The sequence below is a fragment of the Cnephaeus nilssonii genome (genome assembly GCF_951640355.1).
Source record: "Cnephaeus nilssonii genome assembly, chromosome: 17".
Classification (NCBI taxonomy): Eukaryota; Metazoa; Chordata; class Mammalia; order Chiroptera; family Vespertilionidae; genus Cnephaeus; species Cnephaeus nilssonii.
In genome coordinates, this window is record NC_137088.1 from 31,250,422 (window position 1) to 31,264,774 (window position 14,353).

The 14,353-nt window shown below is 50.7% G+C and overlaps 1 protein-coding gene across 1 annotated transcript; it reads right to left on the reverse strand.

Moving 5' to 3' along the window:
* Positions 1–205: 205 nt before the first annotated feature.
* RBP2 (retinol binding protein 2) lies at positions 206–13,498 on the reverse strand. The gene is made up of 4 exons (XM_079794959.1): positions 13,394–13,498; positions 5,182–5,360; positions 1,858–1,959; positions 206–294 (listed from the first exon to the last, which is right to left on the reverse strand). Exons 1-4 carry the CDS (start codon positions 13,464–13,466, stop codon positions 244–246), a joined length of 405 nt encoding a protein of 134 aa, XP_079651085.1. The 5' UTR covers positions 13,467–13,498; the 3' UTR covers positions 206–243.
* Between the last annotated feature and the right edge of the window lie 855 nt (positions 13,499–14,353).

Sequence of the window (14,353 nt, forward strand, 5' to 3'; positions counted from 1 at the left end):
CTACAAATACAGGGAGAGAGAGATAAAGGATTTCAAAGTATGAGAGTGACTTTTTTTTTTTTTCATTTAATGCCAGGTTTCAATGAAGGAAGAATATGTTTATCACTGGTACACATTCGTTACATTTAAAACCCACCCAGATGTCTTAACGGCTCTGTCAGGAGTGGGAGGGTCCCCACGGCTTCGTCTCAAAGCCGGTGAAGAACCCTTCGCTGGGAGTGTGGAGCAGCCCCCTCAGGGCCATCACTTCTTTTTGAACACCTGACGGCACACCTGGTCACCGCATGTCAGCTCCTGCAACATCAAAAAGTGGGTGAGTGATGAACAAGCTGGGTCTTCCTTCTGCCCTGCCCCTGGCCTTCTTGTTGTCTGTGATTTGGGGGCGGGGAGCGACTGTAATACAGAGGACACTTATTCTGGGCAAAGTGTATCTCATGGATCCAATCAGCTGGCATGCCCTGATTTGATTTTGACACTTGAATTGAGCTTGAGCAACTATAAAAGCCAAAAATTTGAAGAAATTACCCTCTTGGGCGGGATTTCTCCTACTTTCATGATTAAAGCAACATCACCTAATTTATAAAGGGCAGCAAAGCCACGAAGAAGGGAAGGATCTAGTGGGGAGAAGCATTTGGAAGGCAAGGGCCTAGGACGCTGCTTGCTGGTGACCCGTGTGGCTCGGCCCTGTGGGCTATGTGGCCTTGGGAGATCAGAGCGTTGGTTGGTCTTGGCCCAGACAATGAAAGGGTGTGGGCTGCAGATAAGATGCTGTTTTTCATCTGGGCAGAGGGAGCCCTCGAGCCTTATCTGTAACTCATGACCCTTTAAGGGAGGAGAGAAAAACACCAGTGTGGGGAGCGCCATGAAATCATTGCAGTTGACGATGAACCCATTGTCTTCACCACAGGGACCATTGGGTATTGCACTACAATTAAAAAGATCCATCATCCAACCCGGAGCACGCAGGGAAAACCTTCAATGAAAAAACACAGCGCAGGCCTCCCATCTGTCATCCATCAGTTGACATTGCCTCTGGAATAAAGATCTCAGGTGAGGCAAGGCTGGCTCTGAAGGGCACATGGTGACCTGAATACTGACATTGGGGCCAGGCACCTGCCTGACTCCACAGATAAATGAATGAATGAAGTGCCATTAGTTGAATGAGCCATTTGTTTAACAAATGAGTGGTTGAATGCATGAAGGCATGAAGAATTTTTCCCTGTTTGAATGTTTGACCCACGCATTGCCTTGAAGATTGAAGAATAAAAAATCAAGCTACCTACACAGATATAATTCAAGGATATCAGCCATGGTACCTACTGCACTGCTTTAGTACTGAATAACCTAACATAGTTTGGCATCCGGCGGACACAGCTTAGGATGGGAGGCCAATGCCTGTGGCCCACAAGCAGTGCATGAGCTCAGCTGCCTCCTGTCCGTTCCACCTGCACCCCAACCTCTCTTTTCCAAGCTCACATACCTGCGAGGAGGCCTGGTCCCACCCTCTCTGGGGACGTCTTAATTCTGAGCCTCACATTTCTCTCCAGCTGCTCTTTACAGGTTCCCTACCTTCCTCCATGGATCTCAGCTCCCTAGCTCAGCATTTTGGACTTTCATTTTAACGGCAGCCATTCACAGGAACGGCCGTATAGATTTCTTCCTGGAGACCCCTGGGCCAGACAGGAATGGCTTTCTGACTCTATGACCACACGTGTTTGGCTGGAGCTCGGGGGGTAGGTGGGGGGGGTGGTGGTGGTGGACAGTGCAGGGCCATTTTTCTTGTCAAGGCGCCTGGCTGGGTGAACAGGCAGCTCGTGTGAGCACAGAGGCAGGGAGCTGGGCAGACCCAGGGCTTACCAGGTGCAGCTTGTCCCCTTCCACCCACTGCTTCCAGCCACGGTTCTCCTTCTCCCCCTTCTGCACGCACACGAGGACGTCGCCTTCCCAGGTGATCAGCGACTGCAATGACACGTTCCAGCAAATCAACTGTGTGGCCTTGACTGGGACCGGACAAACGTCAACCTGCGGCTGCAGTCCCGACGCTGTGCCCGCTGTGCCCGGGGCTCCCGCCTGGCCGCCGGGCAGAGCCCTCCGCCTCGGGCCGAGACCTTCCAGGCTCATTTCCACACACACCTGCCATTCTAGCCAAACCGACTCGCTGTGGCTGGTTCTGTCCTCTTTTAAGGAATTCTACTCTTCCATGTTATCCTATGGGACAGACAGCATCCCAAATCAGAAGGGGGAAAGATGATGAATGTGACTGTATCACGATGTAACATTTCTGGGAGGGGAAAATACCTCAGAGTCTACAGATGAATAACAAGCGGGGAAAAATAAGTGGAACACATGTCAGACAAAAGACCTGCTTCCCTTCTCTATAAGGCGCTCCCATAAACCAGTAAGAAAGAGATCATTAACCTAATAGGAAATTCAACTAAAGACGCCGACTTACAGCTTACATTTGGGGTGGGGAACGTCATTTGGTCTGGCCCTGCCAAGGCATTGGGAGTGAGTTAATTAAATGTTTGACCAAATAGAGCAGGCTGGTTTTTAAGTTGATAACTTTGTATGGCCCTCGGATGATGTTATAAATATCCAGATGGCCCTGGGCAGAAAAATGATCCCCTTCCCTGGTGACACAAGGAAAAAACACAACCCTAGCAGATGGCTTTTAAACGTAAGAAAAGACAATCAACTTCACTCAGGATAAGAGAAATGCAAATGAAGGCTTTTTTTTGATACAATTCATCTCACAGTCAAAGATAAAAGAGTGATAACACCCTGCGGAGAGGCAGGCACCTCCTCTGTGGCTGAGAGGCTTCCCCACCCCCACCCTGTCGCCCCTTCGGCTGAAGGGTTCCAGTCAAGTCACAGGAAGGAGGTAGTGCAGAGGGCACCTGCCTGTGCTGTGCTGTGATTCTCTTGGGAACAGCCCATTGCGGGAGACTGGGCAAAGTCTGTCCTGGATAATTCTCAGTCCCCACCAGAGTGCGAGAGAGAGAGAGAGAGAGAGAGAGAGAGAGAGAGAGAGAGAGAGAGAGAGAGAGAGAGGAGAGAGTGTGTGTGTTAGCCCCAACTGTTTGCTGTAGGCAAGCAGAGACAAAAAGTGGGAAAGGGGATTCTCTCTCTCTCTCTCTCTCTCTCTCTCTCTCTCTCTCTCTCTCTCTGCAGGGCTAAGAACTGGTCCTGGGGAGGGTGGGGTCTGAGGGAAAGCTGAGAGGCAGAAGGAAAGGGGGTGTTGACGCAGGGAATCATTTGCGTCAGAAAGGGCTGAAAGGACACCATTCATTTCAGGAAGAGGGGGTTCTCTGCCATCCATGGTGATGCAAGAACAAGTCAGAGAGAACAGGCCTCTTTCTCCACCAAAATGCAAAGGCCAGGGGAAAGGAATCATTTCCAGCTGAAATTCTGAGCCAGTTTTCCTATGAATTCTGGTGTCTGATGCATCGGCCTCCCAGCCACACAGTTCAGAAATGCCCTGTCGATCCCTCAGCCTCTCGGTGGGGCTTCGCAGGGGCCGTCCCAGGGCTCGGACGCTGAGGCTCTCAGGCCAAGTCCGCTCTGATGGCAGCATCTCCAAAGTGCTTTAGCGAGGGCACTAACTATAAGTCAGCCTCCACGTGATGGCGGAGATGATCGGTGCTGCAGGACAGCGTGAGAAATAAAACGTGTCCCGCTCTCGTGGCTTGGAATTCAGTAGCAAAGAATGATGGCAACTTTCCCTTCCAATCCTGGGGGGAGGTGACAGAGCTCATTCATGGCCCTTGACTCAGGGAAGCGTTGAGACCTCCAACTTTGAAAGCGCTTCTAGAAGCAGGAGAGAAGGGGGACTCCGGGGAGAGTGGGGTGCCTGGTGAATGAGGAAGGGCAGGGTGGAGGGTCCTGGCAGTCTGAGGAGCTGGCCTCTGCTGGGGGTGATAACATGGGTACCCGGGGATAGGATACCCAGCTCACCTCCCCAGCTTGGGAGCCAGGGCAGAGGTCCCGGTGGCTGCATGGGCACAAATGGGGTGGGTGCTATGAATATTCAAGCTGTCCACCCTCATACAAACTACACGGGCACGGACAGTGAGCAGCCAATGGCAATCATACCAAATGACAAACCAGGAACCCTTCCCTGGACTGTGTGGCCCCTGGGGTCCTTATCTGATGCAAAGGTTGGGGTGGGAGAATCCTTCAATTCAACTGAGATTAACTTTCCCCCCATTCCTGTTGTGGGGACTGACCAGGTGTAACTGAATTTGGAAAACCAAAGACAGGCGCACAGAGTGTGAGTGTGAACACTGCGACCATCGATCACCAGGCTGTGGTACCACATGGTGACGCTGGAGGAGAAGGGACCGGCTGTCACCCCTGCCTGGCCCACCTCCACCCGCTGCCCCCTGCTGCTTCCGCTCTCTGCCTTATTTACAAGCCGCTCCTCCGGGTGAGGGCCGGCCTCCTCTGCACTCCAGCTCCTGCGCTTGGAGAGAACACGTGAACTCGGGGCTGCCCGCTTTCAGAATCCTCCCTGTACCCACCCCACTCGAGCACCTGGCAGTCTGGCCTTTGGAAGCCTGGGGATTTGCTCCATTAGGTCCTGGGAGTTAGGGTGACGCTGACACAGAGCCAGAGACTTGCCCGAGACTCCTGGGACTGGACTGGGACTGGAGAAGCCTGACTTCACTCAGCATACTGAGTGTTTTGTTTGCTCTGCACTGCATTCTCCTTTAAAAAAAAAAAATAAACCAGTGGGGTTCATCTAAAATGGAGACATTTCATATGAAAACCTATGCATTCTCAACATCTCTTGGGGAAAAGAAATCTGTGAACGTGAGGCATCCGTCCCTCGTGGCAATGTGTGTGGCTGGTGCTGAGCAGGCTGCCCCTCGGAGGAAGCTACACTGCTCAGCTCACAGGGCGGAGTCCTCCCTACGACATCCCCCTGGGCACTCTTCTCCTTGCCCGCCAGCCCAGGCCAGCCCCCGGAGAGGCCGCACCCTTCCATCGCTCCTTTGCTCATAAGCTTAGTGCAGAAGCCAGTGTGCCCCTTGCTACCTAAAATAAGGTTGCTTAGTGCCAGCATCATGAAGTCCACTCTGGTCCCCCTTCCCAGGTTGTTTCTGTCACTTTCCCTTTGTGAAGCCGAATTGCCAGCCCCTCCAGAGTGTGCGTATGAAAACCGCCCGCCCAGCTGAGTACCTTAACAGTCCGGTTGTCCAGGCCCTTGGTGTGCTCCTCAAACTCCACGCCGACGGTGAAATCCAAGTCGTAGTTGCGGAATGTGCTGTTGGTTTTCGTCTTGAAGTTATCGCCGTCCTGCTGAATGATCTTCGTCTGAGTCAGGCGGACTGCGATCTTGCGGGTGGCGAAATCAATATCTGTTGGCAAAGGGAGTTGTGGAGGTTCTGATGTGCTCAGCCAGACTCATTCATTTCTTTAACAAGGCCACACAACCAGGACCCGAGACGCAGAAGAGCAGGGCAGGCCCCATTTCTCTGCCTAAGCAGGAAGCAAGAGTTGTCTTACGCCCGACCAGTTTGGGCAGCTCAGTCAATGGTTGGGGAGCCCTGGTGGCAGGGGGAGGTCGCAGGCAGGGTCATGCCTGAGCTGCCACGCTCCAATATGCATTCACACACACACACACACACACACACACACACACACACACACACACACACATCCCTCCACCAAAGCAGCTCCATTCTACTTATTTGACATATTGGGTTTCTTTTGAAGTGTTTGCTGAACATAAGATTTCATGTTTTAAAAGAAGAAGGACTGTTCAAAACTCACCAGCCTAGATCATAGGTAAAGATGAATTTGTTATTGTCTGCCAGCAGGGAAGGATACATATCAACTTGCATTTTTAAAGCCGATTAGGAGCTTACTTGCTTAGGCTGTTCTCCCACCCTCACCAGCTTTCAGTGTCCTCCTCATGCTGTAGACCAGGGGCCACCAACCTGTCGGGCCTCACGGACCACCGGTTGGCGACCGCTGCTCTAGACACTCAATAAACACTTGCTTCTAGATTTGCTTCATTGTTTTTAAGGAAAAGACGGCCATTTGTTTATATTTGTACTATGAAAAATTTCAAACAAACCAAAGTAGAGAGGAGCGTACCAGGAACCCTACCCTCATCATCCGGATTCCACAATTACCAAGATTTTGCTGCATTTATTCCTCTGCAGCTTTTCCTTGTCCTGATATTTTAACGGAAATCTTACTCATCTCTTAGAGCCCATTAGGAAGTAAAAGGGAGCATGCCCTTCAATGGAGTGCTGCACTTCCCAAGCTTTGTACTTGACAGTAAAAAGCTAAGTGCCGCGTGCACCTCCTTGCTAACCTCTGGTTACACATAAACCATCCTTAAGCCAAAAGGGCGCCGTCTTTGTGGGATCAACCTAGAAGCAGAGGATACGCCTGGAGCTGCTAAATGTGTTCCTTTGCTGTGAACCTCATTAAGCTCTTGGTCTCTAACCAAATCTTATTTGACCCCCTTTATGCCTGTAAATTCTCCAGTAAAATGGAAAGATGGCTTATCTCACAGTTATTTAATGTAAAAATTCACTTAAATAATGATGAAATGCTTTACACAGTGCCAAGGAGCTGTGGTTATTTGATGCACACTGGCCTCCAAGCCTTGGCCCTTTCTGTTTCAGTCAAACCCAGTCTGGAGTAAAATGTTTGGGCCACACTCACACATCCACCACCCATGCTGTCCAAGGGCCCCGGACTCTGAAGAACAGTCGGATGGCGGCCGATCTGCTCACGTGCATGGCCCTGGCCCGTCACATGGACTTTTTGTCAGCTTCCTCACTCCGTGGTTTGGCCAGTGGGTCAATGCTGTAGCCCTGCTTTGGCCCTCGGTGCTGAGGCCCATGCTGGGCCACACCCTGCTGCTGGCGCCACAGGTGGAGATGGAAAAAAGCCAACCAACCAACCACAGGTCACGTATTAACCAGATGAAACAAAGAAGGTGGCTCCTCCAGGCAAAATTACCGTATTTTCCGGCGTATAAGACGACTTTTTAACCCAGGAAAGTCTTCTATACGCCCAGTCGTCTTATACGCCGGAAAATACGGTACTCAGAAAGAACTGGGAATTACGGAGGAATTCAAAACCGAGGTGTTTGTCAGAGAGCAAGCCTGTTTTCACTCCCCAGATGTGGACAGCAAGGCCCAGAGACGTTAAGTGGCGGGTTCCGAGCTACTCAGCTGGCCGGAGCTCCCAACAGTTTGCCTACAAATGCATTCCGTGTATCATTCACAACTAAGGCTTTCCCGGCAGAAAATATTGCTTGTCCTTGGCTGCTTAGAAAGGTGGATCGCAGTTTAAAATGCCTATTGCCGGGGGCACCGGCTTGTCCTGGAAACAGCATCCCTACTCAATCTTTCTGACCAGGGCCGGCGGAATCTTGTTAGAGGCTCTATGCAAATGTGATCAAGTACCACTTCTTCTCTGGATTGAAAAATGGCACGGCCTCTTGGCTACCCTTCAGCGTTTACACAGGCCAGTTAATCACGCCACCTCTGCTCCACTCCGGGGAAGGGAGCCGAACGTTCCGTTGGCGGGTGCGTGATATTTCTAATCAAAAGGAAAGGTTTACCTGCAGCCGTAGAACACACGCACTCAGCCACACACAGGTTACAAAAACGCTTCCCCTTTGTGCTCGGCAGAGAAAATTATTTTCCTGATATGGTATTCTAACACCAGGGTTATCGAGTATGTTTTATCTGCTTCTCTGGGTTAAAGGTAGCTCCGAGCCTGATTTACAGCCAGGTGAAATGAATTTCTACCTCAGGGGAGAAGGTCCAAAGGCAAGCTAGTCCTGAATAATATATATATGCCTTGTAGCTGCTGCAGAAGAAAAAAACAACAACACTGAAGTGACTTTATTAAAAGTATACTTTTCATAACTGCATTTTGAACAATGCAAGCCATAAAGGTGAAATATGGGAATGCTACTCCACATTAAAATGCTCTGTAATGTTATTGTGCAAAGAGCTAGAGTTGCGGGCTAAAAGGGCAGGCGCTCTCTGTCAATTAAAGAGCAGAGGTGCACACGTAGTCATCACATGAAATCTGAGACCCGTCCCCTGTGCACCTGGGATGGGCTTCCAACCTGGACTCCTTCATTCTCCAATCATCGGCGCTTGTCGGCGACTGTGAGCGGCAGTGTGGAGGAGCAATCCTCTCCATTCTTCCACGCCATTTCCTCCTCTGTACTCACATTTGGAGAGGACGTGGCCTGGCCCCATGCCTGCCTCCTCTTACTCCTCAGGGACATTTTCAAATAGGTTTCCCTGGCCAGCAGCGGCCGGCTGGAGAACTCCCCTTGCACTGTTTTACCTCTTCACCTGTAGGCTACTTCTCCCCACTGGGAAGGGGGTCAGGATGGAGGGGCTGCTGGTACATGCAAGGAAGGGACCAAACTTGTCTTCACCTGGGTCTCTTCCACCCCCAGCACTTGCCCTGTTTGAAAGTGCAACCAGGTACCATGTGGTTTATACAAAGACTTGGGCAATGACCTCATTGACTTGTGAGCACCAGCAGGAATCCAAATTTTGTGACGCCAACTCTTCCTTGGGTCATTAGACAGTCTGTCTTCCTCCCTCCCTCCCTCCCTCCCTCCCTCCCTCCCTCCCTCCCTCCCTCCCTCCCTCCCTTCCCTCTCCCTCCATTTTCCCCCTCCTTCCCTATCTTCCTCCCTTTTCTCCAGCCCATGGCACTGCCCTAGCCCAAGCCACCATCACGTTTTGCCTGAACAACATAACAGCCTGCTAATGGGCATCTCTCTTCCACTCACTCACTCACTCACTCACTCACTCACTCATTTACCGAGGGACTCTGAGTGGCTCCCTTGCAGTTACTAAGGGTCCTGCCTGTCTACTTAGGTGTCCCCTTCCTGACGAACTTGGCTCAGAATGAAGCCTCCTCCCCTAACCCTGGGCCTAGTACCTCCTCCTGGAACAGTGCTGCGGAAGGAGCTTGGGTGTTCGAATCAGACAGGGCTCCTGCCTGCACTGCAGCATTTCCCAGCCACAGGTAACCCCAGGCAAGCCCCTTCCCCACTTCCCTGGGCTTCAGACTCTTCCCCTCATGAGATGGAAAGTATTCCTTCCATCTTCGCCCCTGACTCCCCTGTGCTCTGGATCGTGTATCAATGTGCCAGTTTTAATACTCCCCTTGGATGCATAATGAGCATCTGAAAGCAAAATATGGAAAACAGAATGCTGCATGCATGTCCCCTGCCCAGCACCCCGTCTGAACTCACTCCTCCCCATGCCTTCCCCGTTTCAGCCAATGGGATCACCACCTTCTTAGTTATTCAGGCCTAAGCCTGGGGACCTTCTTCACTTCCTCTTGCTTCATATTCATCTGCAAGTCCTGCCTGTTTACCTCCAAAATATACACGGAATCTGTCCTCCTTTCTCCAGCCCATGGCACTGCCCTAGCCCAACCCACCATCATGTTTTGCCTGAACAACACAACAGCCTGCTAACAGGCATCTCTGCTTCCAGTCTTGCCCTCCTGTGACTCATTCTTTATACTGTCGCCATAGTGATCCTTCAAGAATATACATAAGATAGGTTAAGTCTTCCCATCATAAGGCCTGGCCTGCCTCTGTGGACTGATCTTTCCTTGTTCACCACATTCCCAACGCACCAGCCGTCATATGGTTCTCAAACATGCCCAGAGCCTTTGCACGTGCTGTTCCCTGTGCCTGGAATAATACTTCTCAGCATTTAAGCTTCGGCTTCAATGTCACCTGCTTAGGCAGCCTTCCCTGACCACCCATCATTCTCCACCCACCACTCCTTCTTATTTTCTTTAGGCACTTACCACTACCTAAAACCATCTTCATCCTGAGATTTTCAGCCTTTTTCATCCCATGGCACACATCAATTAATTACTAAAATTCTGCAGCATACCAAAAAATTATATTTTTTTGCTGATCTGACAAAAATATAGGTATAATTTTTGTTGATTTACAAAAAATAACAAAAATAGCAATTACCTTTCTTTTTTGCTGCAAAGTGACTTAAAAAAAAATCAGGTGCGTATACTTGTACACAAACATTTCTCTTACCAAAAAAAATAAAACAACAACAATCAGACACAACCTGATCCAGCCGGAAGGAGGACCTCAGGACATGACACTTTTCTCAGGGTGAGTGAGTTCACCAGCTGCTTTCCTTTGCTGTCAAAAAAGAATCTGGGGCCTCAAGAAAGACCAGGTGTCTCAGAAAGCAGGAGAGGAGGTACCCTTGACCCTTGGCCCTCCCTCTTTGAACAGTTAATGACTTTGATAATTTGGGGCAGACTCAAAGGTTGTCATGACGTGTCACTCTGCTGAGGCCGGCAGCTGGGGAGGCCGGGTGTGGGGTGAGTCACTGGGAGTCTCTCATTCCCTCCAGAACCAGCAGTCAGGCCCGCAGAGAAAGCCAACTCCCTGACACTGGGACTAACGCTAAGAAAGTGATGATTCTTTGGCAGGAAGTGGAGTTATACTTCACGGGTGATTACTTATCTGGGATTTGCTGAGATCTCCATATGTGTTCTCCCCAACTGCCAAGGGCCTCGTGCCCCCAAGCGCAAGGCAGGCAAGCTCCATGGACTTGTCAGCGCTGGAGAAACAGCCCCTGCCTTGCAGGGCGGGTGTGGAGGAAATTGCACAGCTCTGCTGGGCGGCTTTCAGCAGGTGAAACTGTCAGGGTGGCCCTCCCTCAGCTGCTTCCGGCTGAGACCCTTGACACCTGTTTTTAGTCATCACCAGGACCTGCCCCTCCCCCCACTCGTGGCCCCCTGGGCAGGTGAGAGGGAGCAGGTGTCCTGTCTCCATGGAGGGAAGTGACTCCAGCTAAAGCATTTCTGCACATGGCATCATGGCCTCAAGCTGGAGCAACTTCCTGGGTCCCTGCGACCCCCTGGGCTGTCAGCAGCTGGGTAAACGGAGGCATCAAGCACATCCACCTTTGGGGTTTAACTAGTAAACCACCTACAGTTTTAATCTTAACCAGGAGAGTGGCAGCCTACTCTTTCTAAACTTCAGAGACTCTGGCACAAAAAGGTCCAACAAGCCCAGCTGGTGTGGCTCAGTGGTTGAGTGTCGACCCAGGAACCAAGAGGTCGCTGGTTTGATTCCTGGTCAGGGCATATGCCCAGGTTGCAGGCTCGATTCCCAATGGGCGGCGTGCAGGAGGCAGCCGATCAATGATGTTCCTCTCTCAATGATGTTTCTATATTTCTATCTCTCTCCCTTCCTTTCTCTCTAAAAACCAATAACACACACACACACACACACACACACACACACACACACACACATATATATATATATATATATATATATATATATTTTTTTTTTTTTTTAAAGAAAGGTCCAACAGTTTCCTCATTAGCTTGAGATCTATGCAGTAGGACACTAAACTGGGAATTCTGACTGAAGCTGTAAGAGACAATAGGCATCTGATACCAAAGATACTGGGACAGAGCTACCCAAACAACGCATTCCCAGGGGGGGGGGAGCCCTCCCCCACGCGGAGGCTGCACATTGGTGTGGAGGAGTCCCCTGAAGGCTGTTTCTAGAGCGAGAACTGGCAGTGTGCCTTGCATCGATCCCTTCCTCCCGGAGAGGACAGAGGGTGGGGACAGAGTGGCTGAACCTAGAGAAAGGGTTTCAGGGGCCCACCCTGCAGAGCTGGAAACGAGACGGAGGCTGCATTTTATACCCAAAGTCACCGCAGCACTTTTCATCCTTTAAAAATGAGCAGAAAAAGACACAAAGTTGCTTTCTGATGATATTTCCCCGAGTCCGCTTGTTTGGCAGGCTGCTAACACCTGGCAGCCCGCAAAAGGCCCCTGCTAACGTGCTTCCCGATGTTCACCGCGGACATCATCCGGAGAAGCAGGCAACGCTGGTGCTATTTCCCCTACGCGGCAGGTGAGGAAACGGTTCTGAGAAGGTCAAGGTCAGAGAGAAAGCCGCAGCTATGTTGGCCCCTCTGGCTCGCTTTCCTCCTCTGATGCTCTTGTTCAGAGCTAAGCTCCAGACCATCTATTTACCCACGGATAGAATCAGAACTCAATTCCTATTGCTCACGCAGGGCCCTAACACCAGGTGCTACAGGGTTAGGATTTTCGCCCCCCCCCCCCCCGCCCCGCCTCTTCCAAGTACAGAGTGTCCCTAAAAATGTATACACACTGTCCCAGCTACTAGCTCAATTTTGAAAATGAACTGTATTTTAATAAACACCGCCTTCACCATTATTCAAAGTGTGTGTATCCATTTGTTGGGATGCCCTTTGTACTGAGGTAAAATTCTGATCACCAGGAGGAAAAAAGCTACCCAGCGTTGGAAATAAGTTTAATGTACACGAAGAAAGTTCTATAAACGGTCGAACATGTCACAGCCCTCACTGTTCACACACTGGAAATGTTCATTAAGCTAGAAGTTAACTGCACACACAAGACCATGATAACCGTTCTTGATGAGACTTCCCATCTCCATATCCAAATCCTTGGGCCTCCGACCCCACCCGCGGCCACTGTTCTCCTGTTTTGTGTGGGCGAGTTCCAGCCAGGAACTCCTCAGGTGGAGGAGATGCTGCCGCTGGCTAAGGTGAGCCGGAGGCCGGTGCAGGAGGAAGTCAGGACGGGCAGCCAAAGCCTCTTGCTCAGTGCCCGGACCACGGTGGCTGCCCAGCAAAGTGAGCTCCCCTTTGGGGGGCCAGTCCCCCTGGCTTCCAGGGGCTTCTGCCCACCCCACGAGAGATCCCACAAAAGAGTCCACTCGGGACACACACTAATTGAGCCCCTGGTGTGGAGGCTATTTCAGAAGTCAGAGAGCGGTACTACCTGGTTGGACCTCTATGACCAAAGCCTTTCCTAGCCTCTGCGGGCTTGCTTTTCTCTGGCCCTGAAAGATGTTAGCCACCCCTATTCTCTTCCCACGGCAAGACTGACGAAAGGGCAATGCAGGGTCATTGGACAATATTGGTTCCAACTGGCTGTTTAAGAGATGGCAGTCACAGGAATGAGAGTTACTGCACAATCTTCTCAAGTTTGGCTTTGCTCTTGTATGTGTGTGTGTGTGTGTGTGTGTGTCTGCGTGCATGCATGCACACATGTGCATCTGTGTATGTTTATCCTCCACACAGTGCAGTTTTTCTCTTTACCACGTACCACGCTGACATTCTAGACACAATCTCAGTTACTACTATTCCCAACTTGCAGAAGAGGACTCTGAGCCTCAGAGAATGTGTATGATGTGCCTGATGTTGCATAGCTAGTAGGCGAGGAGTGAGACCTGCACTTAGATCTGTGAACTCCATAGTGGCACTGTCCGGAGGGCCAGACCACAGTCCTTCTGAAGTTGTCCTCCCTCTTCCACCCCCAACAGCCCCCTTACCCAGCGCCTTCATGTAGCCTTCAAAGTTGTCATTGCTCTCCATCTCCCAGGTTCCATTCTGGTCCCTCGTCATGGTGATGGCCTCTGGTTGCCGTGGGTGCGTGGTGCACGTCCAGGAGCAGGCTGCAGGGAGAGCGTTTTGAAATGAGTCACTTTTATAGCCTAATGGATTAGGTTTATGGCTCTGAAGATAACAGGTTCAAAGGTGATAAGCACAGCCCAGAGGAACTTTCCTTTCTTTTTCAAAGTTCAGAAGAACTACAGGAAACCCATGCTCAAAGTCCTGGCCTGGGCCAGCATGCGTGTCCTGTGACAGCCACACACACCTGGCCCTGGGGCAGCTCGTTTTTTGGCTGGCTGGGCTTCCACAGAGCCCCTGGCCCCACACAGAACACTCCATTCAGCACTGGAAGAACACAAAGACCCAGTACCCACCCCCACATGCACTACAGGCCACAGCCCCTAGGCCTCAAACTTGGAGTCTGTCAGCCACGTTAGCACTTCCACTTCCGGTCTGGCTAATGAAGCCAAGAAGATGAGCACTCACACCTGTGGAGCTCTACTGTACTCCGTGCTGACCACTGTACCTTCTTCATCTTGTTTTATTTTACACGAGCTCTGAGTTATGTTTAGCTATCTCCATTTTACAGATGAGAACAGATCAAGGAGGTTAAATCACATGCCTAACAACAACTGGTAAGTGGCCGAGCTGGGATTCAAACCCAGGCCTGTCTGGCCCCAAAGCTCTTTCTTTAGCAGTGTGCGAAAGTCAGGTGGGAAAGGTCAGAGTTTGATTTGGGAGACTGATTCTCACTTACTTTCTTCCCCAAGGGCCTCTAAACAGCAGGGTCACTCAAAAAAGGTATGTTCTAGGACATTGGTCGGCAAACTCATTAGTCAACAGAGCCAAATATCAACAGTACAACGATTGACATTTCTTTTGAGAGCCAATTTTTTTTT